Here is a 17,194-nt window from a genome sequence, read left to right on the forward strand (position 1 = left end):
CTGTGCGACCCCATAGACGGCAGCCCAGCAGGCTCCGCCGTCCCTGGGATTCTCCAGGCAAGAATACTAGAGTGGGTTGCCAGTTCCTTCTCCAGTGCATGAAAGGGAAAAGTGAAAGTGAAGTCGCTCAGTCGTGTCCGACTCTTAGCGACCCCATGGACTGTAGCCTACCAGGCTCCTCCGTTTATGGGATTTTCCAGGCAAGAGTACTGGAGTGGGGTGCCATTGCCTTCTCCGAAAAAAGAGAACTACTTTTCTCCAATTATCCCTCTTCCATCAGGATACTGATAATAGTTACATTACGCTTCCTTGAGTATATAAATGAGAGCAGAAACTAGTGATGCTATGCTCTCAAAGATTCAGTAATTACACAGTGCCTCTCACAAATAAACTATCCACTCTCAGCAAATTTTTATTAAATTCTTATCTATACAATTTGATAGCTGACACTCATTTAGCACAAAACATTCACTTTACAGATTAAAACTAAAAATAAAAGTTAAGTAAAATTCGAAGTCCAGGGCTTAAAGTGACTTGTTTAAGATCATATACTACAGCTTTTATCTTTACTTCACAAAGTCTAGATAAAAACACCTCACAGTGTACAAAGTTCAGTTTAAGACTGTTTTCTGAAAATGTCAGGTTAAACAGTGGAAGAGAATGGCAATACCTTTTATTGGTCTCCTTCCTTTTTTGCTTGGTTATTTCTTTTAAGGCATATGGAAAACTACTCATAAAATGGTGTTTGAAATCAATAAGGTAATTCTTTCGAAGCCATGACTCCTAGTAAAATAAGCACAGATTAGAAAATCTGTAAGAAACAATAACTTAAAATAGCAAATAAGACTTTAAGCAGAACTTAACAACTTGTCAATATTCACTTACAAATTTACCCTTATAATACACCTTCTGCTAATGATATAATATGTAAATAAATCTTAAAATCTGAATAAACTGTTAGGCCATCCAATTTTCACCCACAGTTCTTTTTGGTGCTTTTATTTTTACATACATTTCATCTACTTAAAAGGAGAAAAAAAGGGAGAAAGTAAGTAAGATTTAATAAAATTCTGAATTACAACTACTAATATGATATTTATAAAATATACAAGAAAATCTTATACCTAGTGTTCCATTTAAGTGTAACTACATTCTCTAGAAATTCTATTGCTCTTTCAAGGCATTTAACATCTTCACAAATCAATGTACTTGTCTAAAATTCTTCAGCAGTATTCTTCAATGTATCATGTTCTCCTACCTGAAACACTTATTTCCTACTATCCAGAGGACCAATCGTTCCAGTCTGCCAATGACTGAGGGGTTGCTTGGGATATGGGACATGAAATGCTACAATAGCTAGCTCCAGCTCTAGCAAAACTGGAGGCCAAACTCAGACCATAGATCAATAGCTAGCTATTGCAGCACATCTCCTCAGTTACCTTCACTGGGTTCTTCTCTTTTTCTTGACCTAAAAACGTGTACTTGACAACTCCTGGACTTCTAACAGGCATCTTAAATTTAACATAAATAAACTGAACTCTCCTATGGGTAATCACACCATCATTTGGACTGTAATATAGGCATCACCCCTGCTCCTCTTTTCTTAACTACATACACCAGCATTCCTGCTGGTTTCACCAGAATCTAGCTGGTTCTCATCACTTCAACCACTAGCTACCGTTCGACTCCAAGCACCATTACCTCTCACTTAAGATTACTGTTTTAGTGTCCCAATGGTCCTCATGTTTTTCCTCTTGCCCCCCTAAACTTAATTCTCTACACAGCAGCCAGGGTGATGTCTTAAAACATAAATCACATTTCAAAATATCACTGGAAAGGATAAAAGAGATACTGTATATAAAGGGAAGGACAGGTCATCCATGGGATCAATGATCGCAGTTGGGCCCCAGTTTTGCTAGAGCTGGAGAATGAGGACATCGGAGTTTGTTACTGTTTTATTTGTAAATCTGACATATTAAAGTCAAATAAACATAATTTAGATCATGCCACTCCTCTGCTCAAAACCCTCCAATGTCTTTTCACCACACTCAGGTTAAAATTCTAACTCTTTACCACAGACCACAAGGTACCGCATGATGTGGCTACTGTCACTTCCCTCCTCATCATCCACCATTCTCTCAGCACCTCACTTGCATAGGCCTTGCTGCCATTCCTCAAATACGTCAAATCTGTTCTCACTTCAGGGTTTTGCACTTGCTGTTCCCTGTGCCTAGAAGGTTCTTCCTACAGGTCTTCACAAGACTTGGTCTTTCTCTTCATTCAGTGACATGCAAATGTTAAGAAGGCACTTCCTGACCACCTATGTAACAGTTCCCTCCCTGCACACAGTTTCATTACATGGTCTCTCTTATCCCACTTTCATCTTTCTTCCTAATGATGACATGATGGACATCATCTATTTGTTTACCATCTCTCAACCCCACCAGGAGCCAAGTATTTACCTTGTCAGTCATGTTTATCTCTGTATTCCCAGAGTCTAGCACAGAACCTAACTCACTGCAAAGCAGTGCTATTCAAAAGACCTTTCTGCAGTGACAGAGCTATTTTATATTTGTGCTGTCCAATACAGTAGCCACTGCTACCTGAAGCTACTGAGCATCTGAAATGTGACTACTGTTTACTGAGGAACTGAATTTTAATTAAACAGCCAAATTTATAGATGCTCAATTAACCTTTGTACCTAATTCTTTCTCACAAATTGTGATCTTCATGGTAAAAACGAAACAATAAAGAAACATTTAGACTGAAAGTAGCAAGCATTAAAATACAAAGCTAAGACACAACAAAATCTCTATAGTGTATAAAACTATAATACTGACCTGAAGCTATTAATACAGGACTCCAAAAACTGAAGTTAATTAAAAAGTTAATGTTACATTGTATTTTAAAACACTGTGTGTTTTAAAAATATTAAACACAGTATACTTTAAATTAAGGATACTAAGGATACAAAGAGTGTATTAGAAATAAACCACCTCAGTCAGGATCTGAGTACTCAAGTACTGTGAATAAGATTTAGCGTTAACTTGAGATTTCTTTCCAAAGATGAAAAATTTCAAATTCCTAAAAAGGTTTTTTAAAAAAATATTTGGACAAAAATGAAACTTCTCAATTATGCAGCAAAATACAAACACACTATATGCATTTAGCAAAACTTTAAAGTAAGCAGTCAGTTACCCTAAGGTTGCACCCTAATACAGATGCCAATTTATCAACAGAAAACCTACAAGTTTTCTGAGAGAAAAGAGCTACAATTCGGCCTGTTGTGCATAATTAGAATTTAAGACCAAGGAACGTTATTTCATTCCTCCTAAAGTATGAACTTTGACCACTCAATACCTTAAGTACTAAGCTATAACTAAAGGTGAATGAGAAAGAGGAACTAACAGCAGGAATGGTGATGAAAAATAAACTAACAGGTATTTTAATGTCATCTGGAGTAACATACATATTTATACTTTGTCTGCAAGGTAACAGATTTACCTTATTCAGTTATTATAGTTCAAATCTGCCATGGTAAATTAGAGAATTCTACCAACGGATGCTTTTAAATACTATTTCTATTTGAATTAACCACTCTCAGTTTATTTCAATTTTATACAGTATCCCAATTTACTATTCTACACAACCTTGAACAGTCTGTGCAAAACAGTCTTCTGAATTTAGTATCCTATTTTAATGAACTGCTAATAAATAATTTTAGTTGTAATAGCAAAGAATATTTCTAAAACATATTATTTTAAATATTCATAAAACTAAGGCAGTGTTTAGATTCTGTTGGTGTTATCTGAATGATTGTAGATGATCCAAAACTAGCACAATTAATGAATCTGCATTTAGTCCTACCATTCTGCTGCTGCTGCTGCTAAGTCGCTTCAGTTGTGTCCGACTCGGTGCGACCCCAGAGATGGCAGCCTACCAGGCTCCCCCGTCCCTGGGATCCTCCAGGCAAGAACACTGGAGTGGGTTGCCATTTCCTTCTCCAGTGCATGAAAGTGAAAAGTGAAAGTGAAGCCACTCAGTCTATCTAATTACAAATACTATTACTAAAGCAATAATAAATATTAAGGTGCCCATGAATAATCAAACACCAAAATGCCTGAAATAAAAGAACAAAACTAAAAAACTGCCTTATCCATCCTGTACATATGTAAACAACTTCAAAGATTCACAACTTCCTAGTCAAGTCATTGCAGAAATTCTCCTATAAAACGATGCTCCAAGCTTTAAGGTATTGTTCCAGCAGCTGCCTTTTTTAAGATTAACCACATTAATCCAGCATCATTTAAGCATGTTCTTCCTTACTTGTGCCATGGACTATGTATTATATTCCCTATAACATAACATTTTTAAAAAGCCCACCAATACTCAAAATCTCCCCAAAGAGGAGGTAAATTCACTCATCTAGAAACATGTCTGCTAGCAGGAAACTGTTCTATGACTTGGAATTACTTAGGTTAACTTCACTCGCACCATACCTACAACTGTAGCTTACCTACAGTAAAGGTAACTTTAAGAAATGTTTTCCAATTTATATCCTTTATCAAGAAAAAAACAAAACAGCATACACCGAGCAAATTTAAATGTAGTTTCTTCCCTGAAATGTAGTAGTTTAAAAACAACTCATGGTTAGATATAGGAGCTTCAGTTTTGTCCATTTCTTGGCATAAACTCAGTAACGTGGCCCAAACTGGAAGAAACTACTTAATAACCAACTTTTTAAACCATTTAAGAGGTCTCTAGATACTAGAATCAGAGAAGGCAATGGCACCCCACTCCAGTACTCTTGCCTGGAAAATCCCATGGATGGAGGAGCCTGGTAGGCTACAGTCCATAGGGTCGCTAGGAGTCGGACACGACTGAGCGACTTCACTTTCACTTTTCCCTTTCATGCACTGGAGAAGGAAATGGCAACCCACTCCAGTATTCTTGCTTGGAGAATCCCAGGGACAGGGGAGCCTGCTGGGCTGCCGTCTATGGGGTCGCACAGAGTCGGACACGACTGAAGCGACTTAGCAGCAGCAGCAGCAGATACTAGAATGTTCCTACGTAATCAATCTGCCATAAATAATACAATGTAACATTATTACACCTTGTTATACATTTCACTTAAAAATTAAAACATACAGATAATAAACTCACAGAATTATTTTAATTTGCAGTTTTGAGCAAATGTAAGAAGTTAAGTTTATAGCTAAATCTTGGGAATTTTTTGGAAAATGCATAACCAGTTAGTAGTAATACAATGATTTCTAATCTGTCCAGTTATGATAAAAGGCATTACTCAGAAAATAACCCAGTAGTTCTCACCAATTTATGTGTTTCATCATGCTGTTTAGAGAGTTTCCACAAAAGGGAAATAATATTAAGAACTTGCTGCATGACCTGCAGAGGTTCTCGTTCTATACCATTTCCAACAGAAGCCACTAGTTGCGGAGGCACAGCTTCAATCCAGCATTCAATTAGCAATGGAATTATTATCTCAATAAATCCTTTCAGGTTTTCAGTAGATGACAGGCCTTCATCCACAGTGCCTAGTCCTCCAACCAGATACCTGGCAAGGAAAGGTAAGAATGAAAAAATTTTAATTTAATTAAAAATATTACTCCTTGCTTAATTTAAATCTTAATTAAGTACCAGCAAAATGAAGCACCATGAATTGATAATTACATTGATCAACACTAGCAAGAAAAACAGAATTCTAAGATGACAAAGCCAAAAGACTATCAATTTTTACTTTCCATTAGGCTTTGCTAGAAATGAGTAAATTAATATACTTTGAAATGACTCCTCCCATCAGTAAATAAAATCAAATTATGAGTAACTATATGAAACTGTGGAAGACAACTGCATGTCTCCCACCATTAGCCATCAATGGTCAGCAGTTATAATTCAATATAGGAAAACTGAGTGTGGACATAACTGAAATCCTTCTTACCGTAGCCTGAACTGTGAACTGACATTTGGCTGTGAACCCCCATTTTCATAAACCTGGATGTGTTGCTGGTCGTTGGCATGTTCCTTCCAGTTGATAAAAATAGTGGCATGGGGATTTTCTTTTTGTTCCTGAAGTCCTTCACTTTCTCTCAACCTACTGGATCCATCTGTCAAGGCCTGAAGGAATTTACTGAGTCTCACTAAGACTTTCAGCCTCCACTGCTGAGAAGTGAGTCTCCGATTAGGATTTACAGAAAGTATCCAGGACTGGGATCTGTCTCTATTTACCAGTCCTTTGGACGGCTGCTGATGAGAAATAAGTTCTACAAAATTCTTAAGCAATATACTGCTACGGTCAGTAATCAGAGCTGGGTACTGTTCCAGCAGAATGTCCAAAACTTTTAAAGAGTCCTCCTGAATTCCTTCAGTAATGTGAGTCATGGCACTAGAGAGATGGGCACTTACCAAAGGAAAAAATGGAGAAATTTGTTCAGCTCGTATTTTGGGGGCCAGGAATTGAAGAAGTTGAACTGCTGCTAATCGTACATTAGCATCTTTATCTGTAAACACAGCAGTCACTTCACTTAATATGTTTGAAAGGTGTGCATCAATTATATATGGGTATTGAGACAAAAGGTCTTTAAGTCCAAGAAGAGCACTTTGTTTAACCCCAGCATTGTAGTGATGCATCTGTGATAGCAAATCCTATAAATAAAAATACAGGTTTTAGGCATACACATATACATACACATTATATCATTTTCAAATAAACAGTGCTAACTGAAACTATGCTAATAAACTGACGCTTCAGTGGGTGTCCGGGGCTGCTTCAGAAGGTATTTTTCAAGTGTTACTTTGAGAAAAATATAGCTTTTGTTAAGATCAGAAACAGTTTTAGCTTTAACATAGCTTTGGCTTCAGAAAAGAATTATATAACTTTCAGTCAGTATTTTCTCATTTTGAAATTACACAGGATTAGGCACACTGTCATTTAAACTGCGAGCAATCATCATCACCACTTAAAGACCTACTATGTGCCATATACATATTTACACTATTTTCTGCCTATTTTAAGTGGTCTTTCAGGGTGTCTGTGTATTTTATTCAGAGTGTAACATATGGCAATTTTATTTGTAGAATAATTTATATAATCTGTAAAGAAATCATAACTTTAAATCTTTTTGATATTATTTAACCTGCAGAGATTAGGAAGCAAAACTAGAAAATGTGTATCTTCACAAAGATTTGTTCACAAATGTTTCTAACAGCATTATTCATAAGAGTCAAAAAGTGACAGTAAGCAAATCCCCATCAACTGTTGAGTGAAAAAATACAACATAGCTCTGCACTGGAATACTATTTGACAATACAAAGGTACGAAGTTGTTCTGATATGTGCTGTAATATGGATGAACCTCAAAAACATGCTAAGTGAAAGACCAGTAACAACAAACCACATTTCATATGATTCCATTTATATGAAGAGTCCAGAATAAGCAAATCTTTACTGACAGCTTAGTGGCTGTCTAGTGGGGGGAAAGAAATGGGGGCAACTTCTAATAGGTATAAGGTTTCTTTCTAAAGTGACAAAAATGTTTTAAAACTAGATTACTGTGATAGCAGCCTAACAATGTAAATATATTAAAAACCACTGAATTGTCTACTTTAAATAATAAATTTTATTATGTGCAAATTACATTTCAATAAAGCTGTTACATTTTTAAGCAAAACTACTGCTTAAATTTCAATTAATTTCACACATTTACTATGAATCTGGAATAGCTATGCATTGTAAAGGTTCAAAAATGGGTAAGACAGGGTCTTATCTTAATGAGCTATAAAAACAGCTGAAGACCTGTCACATCAAAAACTTGACACATCAAAAAGACATAAAAGTTACTTCCAGATGACATATTAAATTATCAAATGAATATACAAGGGAGAAATCACTTTGACTTTAGCTGAGCAAGTCTTTCTGGAGGAAGTGGGAAATAGTGGCAGCATCACCTCTGAAAAACAGATAAATTCCAATCTTCAGCCATTAATAAACCCTGAGTTAAAACAACTTTTCATAAAAGTACAGCATTCTAGATGACTTCAAGGAAAATCCTACCTTATCAAAAAAATGTTTATGATTTACCTTTATGTTAAGTTTTCTGTTGTTTGTTGGAAGTGTTACATCCTCTTTGAGCTGCTCAGGCAGATGTATAGTCTTCGTTTTAAAGTTTGTAAGAGTAGCATTTTCTGACCTGGGCTTCTTCTTACCAACTCTTAGTTTTACTTTTTGAAAATCATCTTGGCGTTTTCTTTTTTTGGTCATTCTTGAGTACTATGATGAAAGAATTAATTTAAAAACAATGAATACAGACCAAAGATAAATTATAAAAGAATAAAGAAGGTATTTTCTAACCTTTACATTACTATAACATTGTCAAGATCAACAATAACCATGCCAATGCATCAAGATATTAAATGGAAAATACCTTTATAAAGTAAAAAAAAGAAAACAGTTTACTCAAGATATTTTTGCTATGGAACCTTTTGTCAAGCAATGTTCTAAACAGGAATCTTGGGTCGAGCGATGTGCTAAGCAGAAAACTTGTGTATACTTCAATAAAAAAGGAAAAAAACTTCTGAAAATTTTTTGTTTTCACAGGACAAGAGGGAGGTAGCACAGAGTTGCTACAGGTATACCTTGCATCTACTGGGAAACTCCTGGCCCCCAGAAACCCCCAAGAAACTCTAGCGAAAAAAAGTCTAAACCAATATTATTATTGAATGTAGCCTGTAATAGCTAGGAAAAGTTTCATGAATCTAAGCTGGATGCCTGAAAATGGGGACGATTCAGATATGCAGCAAGGACAGTCACTGGGCATTTGATGAGCAAGGAAAACAGTAAAGATGAAGAATAGGGGATAAGCTTGGTATAGGCAAAAATGAAAGTATTAGCATTCTGAACACCAGGAAAAGTTCAGACTAGATATAAATCGGAAACAAAAAAAGGAGGAGAAAAAGCAATATAAAAGGAAATACAGTGTAACTAACAGAGGACTAAGGAACAAAGACCAGCTAGGCCACTATTATAATAAATAACTCAGGTATAACACTGTCATCCTGCACTTCTCTTTCTCCATCACATTCTTTCAATTTACACACAGATTATCCCACTTACACACAAAATCTTTGATTTGTGCCTTCTACCCATTCCCAGGCCCCTGCTTAAATCCTTTATTTCAACCCAAGACTGTTCAAGTTTCCCCACCAGTATTCCTGCCTTGTCACCAGTGTCCACGTCATGGTCCATTTGGTAATCACCAGAGGGCTCTTTCTAAACACAGATCTGATTAAGGCTCGCAAACTTTCAGCTGCTCCTTTTACTTGCTTACAGTAAAAACACCTGGGTTTGACAGATCAGCGATCCTTCCTAACTTCCTCTACAGCTTTATCTTCCCATCAACTAACCTCTATCTAAAAAAATAGCTTTCTATACCTGGAACTAGCTCAGCCCTTCTTGAAGCCTTTTCCACACAAAAATAATGAACCCTGCCTTGCACTGTATACCCACCGGAATAGGTGTCTCTGGAATAAATAAAACTTCTCCTGATCTATCATAATTATCCTATGCCTAGCTACTTTTTTAAAGTCACAATGCTATACGTGGGAGTTCAAGAAATTTGAGCAAAATGAAGGTTTGCATTATTTTAAGATTAATAAAATGGCTGGTACAAGACCTGAAAGTTGAAGTTTCAGGAATCCAGAAGCCAATCACCTACGACATTACATTCAAATTCACACGGTTACAAGGTTTTAACACATTAGAGCCCTATCACCTAGGGTTTGGCTACACAGGTTAAGAGCAGACACAAGAGAGCAACTAGTTCTTTTCCAGACTCTCGCACTTTGTAGCCAGAGTTAAATCACCATGTCTCAGTTTTTATCTACAAAATGGGGCTAATAATAATGCTTACCTCATACAATTGTTACTAGGTAAGATGAATGAGGAGCAAATGAGCTCATGTGTAAAATACTCAGAACTGTGCCTGGCACAGTAAACAGATATGCTATAAGCACAAACATGTATATTTTCTTAGTCTCATGACCAGTACATACCAAGCATAATAGTAGATGTACAAAAACATTCAATTCTCACAAGACCACGCAAGGAAGGTGATGCTAAAACCATTTTAAAGATGTGTCAGTCCTTTACTAAGGACTTGAAGAGGGATTCGTAAATAAGACTGAACTCCTCAAAACCAACTTTATGTTATATATACTGCAATCCTGGTGAGAATTAAGGGAAAAGTGGCAAAACAGCTTGCCTTATTTCATTTATCCCAATACCAAATTTTCAGCCCACCCACACCTCTAGTCGTTCTGGTCTAAAATATGAGTAAGTAAAAACTACAAAGAAGGCCCTAACACTCACTTGGCCTCTCTGAATTAAGCAAGCACAGTTTGAGAGCTTTCGCTACAATTACTCGGATAAGGCAATTACAACCCACTCCAGTACTCTTGCCTGGAAAATCCCATAAACGGAGGAGCCTGGTAGGCTGCAGTCCATGGGGTCGCTAGCTGTCGGACACGACTGAGCGACTTCACTTTCACGCACTGGAGAAGGAAATGGCAACCCACTCCAATATTCTTTCCTGGAGAATCCCAGGGACGGGGGAGCCTGGTGGGCTGCCGTCTATGGGGTAGCACAGAGTCGGACACGACTGAAGCGACTTAGCAGCAGCAGCAGCTACAATTAGTATCTAGTACCAGAGATGAAAACAAGTAGAACAAGATATTCAGAAAAATCGAATCAATTAACCCCCTACCCCCTAATTCTCTGCGCTATCTTTAGCCACTAACTAGCTGATCAGGGTCCAACACACAGTCAAGTTTGTACAAGCATTACCCATCTCTTAGTATTAATCACTGTTTTCCCTCTGTTAGGAAAGCTAACAGGACTGACCGCCCCTCCTTGACTTTTCAAGCTAGTAATACGATGCTGGGAAAGATTGAGGGCAGGAGGAGAAGGGGATGACAGAGGATGAGATGGCTGGATGGCATCACCGACTCGATGGACATGAGTTTGGGTAGGCTCCGGGAGTTGGTGTTGGACAGGGAGGCCTGGCGTGCTGCAGCTCGCAAAGAGTCAGACACGACTGACCAACTGTACTGATTATTATGGTACACAGGGAACATTTTTATACTAGGAACTCAAAGTTCTATAGCAATAGTTATTTTCGCTTAAAATCAAGATTTTCATAATACAGCAAACCACATGGCTTCCCTGGTGGCTCAGAGAGTAAATCTGCCTGTAATGCAGGAGACCCGGTTCGATCCCTGGGTCAGCAAGATCCCTGGAGAAGGAAATAGCAACCCACTCCAGTATTCTTGCCTGGAAAATCCCTTGGACAGCGTACGCTAAAGTCCATGGGGTCACAGAGTCGGACACGACTGAGAAACTAACACAAGTCACTTTTATAGTGCCTGGTATCGAATAGATGGCAGGAACACCACCCTCAGGGACTGAGCTCTCACATCACTTGAAGCAGGTGAGCCTCAAAAGTTTTCAAGCTGAATTTCACATGCTCCAACTACAGGCTTTCTAATTTCAACAAAAGGGAGAGTCTAGTCTATCAGGATTTCGACCGACTGAATTTGAGCTCGTTTGTCTGCCACCTCATTGCCCTCCAATTTCCAACTTCTTTCCACCCGCCAAAAAAAAAAGTCAAGAAGTCACATTGTACTCGGCCTTTGGTAATTTCCTCTCCAACCCTTCACGCTCACGAGTTCCTCCAAACTCTACCTAGGGGCCAATCGGAGACACCTGACTTTCCAAAGAACAAATAACCCAGACCAGGACCACTCGAGACGGCCGATGGTCCCAACCTGCTCGGTTGGTTACTCCACACCTGGAATGCGAGGGCTGACTAAGAGACAACTGCGCATCCTCAACCCCAGACTTCGGTCCCGCATCCCAGAAGTGAAGACGCCGCGGTTTTCAAGAAACTATCGTTCCTTCTTCCACCGGGGACGGCGGTCTGGACCACAGTCCAGGAAGCGGGGCCCAATCAACGCACACCGGCCTAAAAGTCTCCTAGACCCGAAACCGCGCGAACCCGCCCAGTCACTTGAAACGCTTCAAATGCCCGCGGGGCGCCCCGCCCCCGCGCTGCCCCTCTTCGCCCCCAGGCCCTGCTCCGCCGGAGCGCCAAGACCCAGCCCCGGGGGGACGCAGACTGGCCCCAGCCCGCCCAGCCCGCCTGGGCCGCGGACCGAGGGGCAACGGCCCCGCGCGCCGTCCCGCGCCCCGGGAGGGCCCGGCCCGAACAGCGGCGGCCGCTCACCTGCGGGCCCGGTCGGGACCCGGGCGCGGAGGCAGAGGGGAAGAACGTGCGAGGAAGAGCCCAGTGGGCAACGGCGTATGCCACCGGCCTCAGCCTTTCGCTCCCGGAGCGTGTTTTCAAATCGCCTAGACCTCACGCGGCCGCGTCTCCTTCCGCCGCCCGGAAATCAGGGCCCCTCCTCCGCCGCGCCGCGCTCACGTGACCACGGCCCGCAGCCGCGCGCAGCCGGGGAGGCGGGAGCGAGAGCGGCAGGCTCCGCCCCCAGGAGGAGGGGGCCCGCGCCGGAAGCCCCCCGCGCTCCGGGAATCCGAGATCGTAGAGCGCAGGATCCAAGGACAAAGCTTGGCCCTAGGTCCGTCCCTGAACTTCCCTGGCGTGCATTTACTGAGGGGATGTCGCCCTGGGCACAGCTAGTTGAGGGCTGGCGTCTTCTCTCCCTGCTAGAGCACTGTTCTTCAGACCTGGAGCCACATTCAAATAAGAGTATAAGTTGAACTGAATTGAGAAAGAGGAAAAGTTTGGAACTGCAAAAACCCTAGAATTCCTGGGAACTTTAACCTGGATGGAGCAATTAAGAATTAGTTGACAAGAGGGCAAAATACACCTACCTCCTGGAGTCCGAAAGTCTTGGTTGAGGATTTTCTCTAATATTTAGTTTCTCAGCACTAGCTAGGGTTCCTGCTACTGAAATCAAGTGGGCCCGAAGAATTTAAGAGAGAAATTTGAATGCCTAGAAAGGAAGTGGGAAAGCGAAGACAATGCGTGTTTGAAAGATAGCCTTGCCAAAGATTTGCGGGAGGCGTGGAGCCACAGATATGGATTTTAGAACTTGATTTAAATTTGTTTCTACTGTTTACCAGGTTATAAGACTTAGTAAAGCGAATAAGGAGTGAGCCTCAGTATGCTGGATAGGGATTAAGGGCAGTGACGTCTGGGAGCTCAGTGGAAGAAGCTGGTCCATGCCTCTCTCCAAGCTTAAGCTTTACATGTTTCTTCGCTTGTAGATGGCATTCTCTCTGTCTTCACATTGTCTTGCTTTCCTGTGTGTCTGTGTCCAGATTTCCTGTTTATAAGGACACATGTCATTTAGGGCGTACCCTAATGGCCTCATTTTAACTTGATTACCTCTGTGAAGACTCTTATTTCCAAATAAAGTCACCTGAGGTAGTAAGGGTTAGGACTCTAACAAGTCTTGTCAGAGGGACACAATTCAACCTTTAACAGTCAGCAAAATCTGTGTCCAGAAATGGCTTATATTTCTGAACATCTTTGCTTTCTCTATGCTCAGAAGCATCACAAAATTCTAACCTATTACCACAACATCTACCTAAACTTTGCATCTTCTCTGTTCTGTATACTGGGCTTCCAGTTAATATTTGCTTTGGAAATAGTGTACCACTGCTTAAAAGAAAATTAAAGCTCTATTAATCTAATAAACTTGATTTTACAATGTCATGTTAATTGTTCAGTTGTGTCCAACTAATTGTGACCCCATGGGCTGTAGCCTGCCAGGCTCCTCTGTCCACAGAATTCCCCAGGCAAGAATACTGGAATGGGTAAGCGATTCCCTTCTCCAGGGGATCTTCCCAACCCAGGGATTGTACCCAGGTGTCTTGCACTGCAAACAGATTCTTTATGATCTGAGCCACCAGGGAAGCATTTATAACGTCAAGACAAATAATAAAAGCGTAAACATGTTAACCTGGCTCTTACATTTCAGTCTACAACTAACATAAAACCAGAGACTCTCTGAAGAAATGTGAAAAGGACAAGTTCAAATTTGCTACAATGATTAGGAACTAGAGTGCATTCTCTAGGAATTAATCTATACACTATACGCAAATGACTTGGTACACTGCCTGGCACACAGCAAGCCTTCAATAAATGGCAACAGATAGTCCTGTTGATGATGTGTCATTGGACAGTGTTTGTGCAAAATGAAAACTTTTAGTCAAGTTTCTTAGATAAAGCAACCAGTTCTGACTTTAAATTAAAAGTAATTTATTCAGAGAATATTGACTAACACAGGTGAGAAAGGCTGCTGATCCAGGTTTGGATAAAAGGAAGGAGGGAAAATACTCAGGAGCCAGGAGTACAACCATTGTTACACTACAAAATCTGTCCAAGACACAAGAATTGAAAATGAAGAAGTAAAAGTATCTACATTTCTAGATATAATTGTATGACTAAAAAATAACTGAAAACTACTAAAAATAATAAGAATTAAAACAGGGTGAGGCAATATAAAATTAACACTCAGAAATCAATAGACTTCACCTACACTAATAATAACCAATTAGATAACAGGATAGAAAAGGAGGCACCTTTTGCAATAGCAATCAAAACCTATAAAATTCCAAGAACTGAATACAAAATTTGATTAGAATATTTAACTTCCTAAATATACCAGTTGCCCCTAAATTAATTGGTAAATTGAATGAGATCTCAATAAATACATCACCAGGGTTTTTTCCTAGACCTACACAAACTGATTAAAATTTGTATATGAAAAATTAAACAAGTAAGGATAGCCAACAAATTTTTTTAAAAGGAAAGCAACGAGGAGGACCAACCTTATTGGATATGGAAATATAAAACCTCAGTGATTCAAACATGGTTTTGGCATATGAATAAACAAATAAGTGGTGCAAAATACAAAATCTAGAAATAGAACCAAATAAACATGAGAATTTATAAGTTAAAAAAATTTATCTTTATATGTACATTATAAAGATAACACCTCATATCAATAGTATAAAGATAATCGGTTTGCACAATAGGGAGCCAGCCACTTAATAAAGATAAAGTTGGGCTCATATTTCATGTATTACATTCAAAGATGTAAATTTAAAAAACAAATCCATAAAAGTCCCAGCAAACAAAATGAGTGTATCATTTTACAGCTTTGGATTTCTTCTAGAACTTAAAACTTAAATACCAGGGGAAAGCTTTTAAATTGATTAGGGGCTTTTCCCAAAACCTTTAGAAATCTTCTTTATGACCAAAAAAAAAAGAGAGAGAGAGAGAAAGAAATCAAAAGAGAAGACAAATTCCGGAAAAAAAAAAAACTGCAACTCATATCATAGGTAAATAATTAATTTTCCTAATATACAAAGAATTCCTAGAAACAAGGGGTGAAAAATCAAGTACTCGATAGAAAAATATTTATTTTCAGCCAGTTTACAGAAAAAGAAATAAATATCATCCTTACATAAAAGATATTCAGCCTAATTCACAAAAATAGAAATATAAGTTAAAAGTAAGATTTTTTTCCCCTCGCTTTTAAGCTTTTCAAAATCTAAACTTCTTTTAAAATTATTTTTTTTTTTTAAATTGTTGGCTGTGCTGAGTCTTCGTTGCTGTGTGGGCTTTTCTTTAGTTGTGGTGAGCAGGGATTACTCTCTAGTTGCAGTGTGTGGGCTTCTCATTGCAGTGGCTTCTCTTGCTGGCTTAAAACTCAAAATTCAGAAAACTAAGATCATGATATCCAGTCCCATCACTTCATGGCAAATAGATGAGGAAACAATGGAAACAGTGACAGACTTTCTTTTCTTCGGCTCCAAAATCACTGCAGATGGTGACTGCAGCCATGAAATTAAAAGATTCTTACTCCTTGGAAGAAAAGCTATGACCACCCTAGACAGCATATTAAAAAGCAGAGACATTACTTTGCCAACAAAGATCCATCTAGTCAAAGCTATACTTTTTCCAGTAGTCATGTGTGAATGTGTAGTTGAACCATAAAGAAAGCTGAGCACCAAAGAATTGATGCTTTTGAACTGTGGTGTTGGAGAAGATTTTTGAGAGTCCCTTGGACTGCAAGGAGATCCAACCAGTCCATCCTAAAGGAAATCAGTCCTGACTATTCATTGGAAGGACTGATGTTAAAGCTGAAACTTCAACACTTTGGCCACCTGATGCGAAGAACTGACTCATTTGAAAAGATCTTGATGCTGGGAAAGACTGAAGGCAGGTGGAGAAGGGGACGACAGAGGATGAGATGGTTGGATGGCATCACCGACTCCATGGACATGAGTTTGAGTAAACTCTGGGAGTTGATAATGGACAGGGAGGCCCAGCATGCTTCAGTCCATAGGGTCGCAAAGAGTTGGACACGACTGAGCAATTGAACTGAACTGAACTGAGTATCTAGAAGTACAAAGTAGAGCAGAGAGGGATTGGTTTGAAGCCAAGGGATGGTAGCTTAGTAATCAAGCACTTCAACCCCATGGAAACTGTAAATCATTAAACAAAATAATGAAAGTTTAAGAAAAAATTTTATACAAGTATAATTTAAGGATTGGACGTTTTCATTAAGAAGACAGGAAACAGAAGTCACTGAAGAAAAATATAGATCTATTTCACAACGTTAGAAAAAATTAAATGTAGTATGGCAAATGATGCCATAAATACAAACCAAAAGTAACTTAGGAGAAAGATTTTCTATATATATATACACATGAAAGGTAAATTATTAGTATCTGCAATATACAAGGAGCTCTGACAAATTATCAAGAAAATGACAAAAAGAATTCAATTGAAAACAAGGCAAAAACTAGTAACAATTCACTCACCAAAAATCCAAATGATCAATAAACTTTGCAAGCCTGCTCAATCTTATTGTCAGAGAAAGGTAAAATTAATATAACAGTGGAATATAACACCTCATTTATCAAATTTGCAAAATTATAAGATAAAATAATGCCTACTGCTGGTAGGAATGAAGGGAGAAGTGTATTCTCATGCCCTGCTTTGTTTTTCATTCTTTGTTGGAAATATATAATACCGCAACCATTTTGGGAAGGAGTCTGGAAATATATTTTTAAAAGGTTTTAAATTCTTACTCTTTCAACCTAGTAATTATATCCCCTGAGAATTTATCCCATAGATACAAAAGCA

The 17,194-nt window shown here is 38.9% G+C and overlaps 1 protein-coding gene across 8 annotated transcripts in view; it reads right to left on the reverse strand.

Moving 5' to 3' along the window:
* The window catches only part of TEX10 (testis expressed 10), a 46,838-nt gene extending 34,389 nt beyond the window's left edge, over positions 1 to 12,449 (reverse strand). For 3 of the 8 annotated variants that reach the window (XR_014060191.1, XM_081512375.1, XM_081512359.1), the window contains exons 1-5: positions 12,296 to 12,449; positions 8,098 to 8,286; positions 5,960 to 6,663; positions 5,332 to 5,575; positions 671 to 783 (exon numbers count right to left, since the gene is read on the reverse strand). Coding sequence is in view for 7 of the 8 variants with exons in the window: in XM_081512375.1 (XP_081368501.1) it covers positions 671 to 783; positions 5,332 to 5,575; positions 5,960 to 6,663; positions 8,098 to 8,277 (1,241 nt within the window). In the remaining variant the exon portion in view is untranslated. Of the gene's footprint in view, positions 1 to 670; positions 784 to 5,331; positions 5,576 to 5,959; positions 6,664 to 8,097; positions 8,287 to 10,473; positions 10,712 to 11,837 lie in introns of all 8 variants that reach the window. The other 5 variants (XM_081512402.1, XM_081512391.1, XM_081512414.1 and 2 more) reach the window with 4 other exon arrangements.
* Positions 12,450 to 17,194: the final 4,745 nt, after the last annotated feature.

This window comes from Giraffa tippelskirchi, chromosome 1 (genome assembly GCF_054371585.1).
Source record: "Giraffa tippelskirchi isolate mGirTip1 chromosome 1, T2T-mGirTip1v1.2.pri, whole genome shotgun sequence".
NCBI lineage: Eukaryota > Metazoa > Chordata > Mammalia > Artiodactyla > Giraffidae > Giraffa > Giraffa tippelskirchi.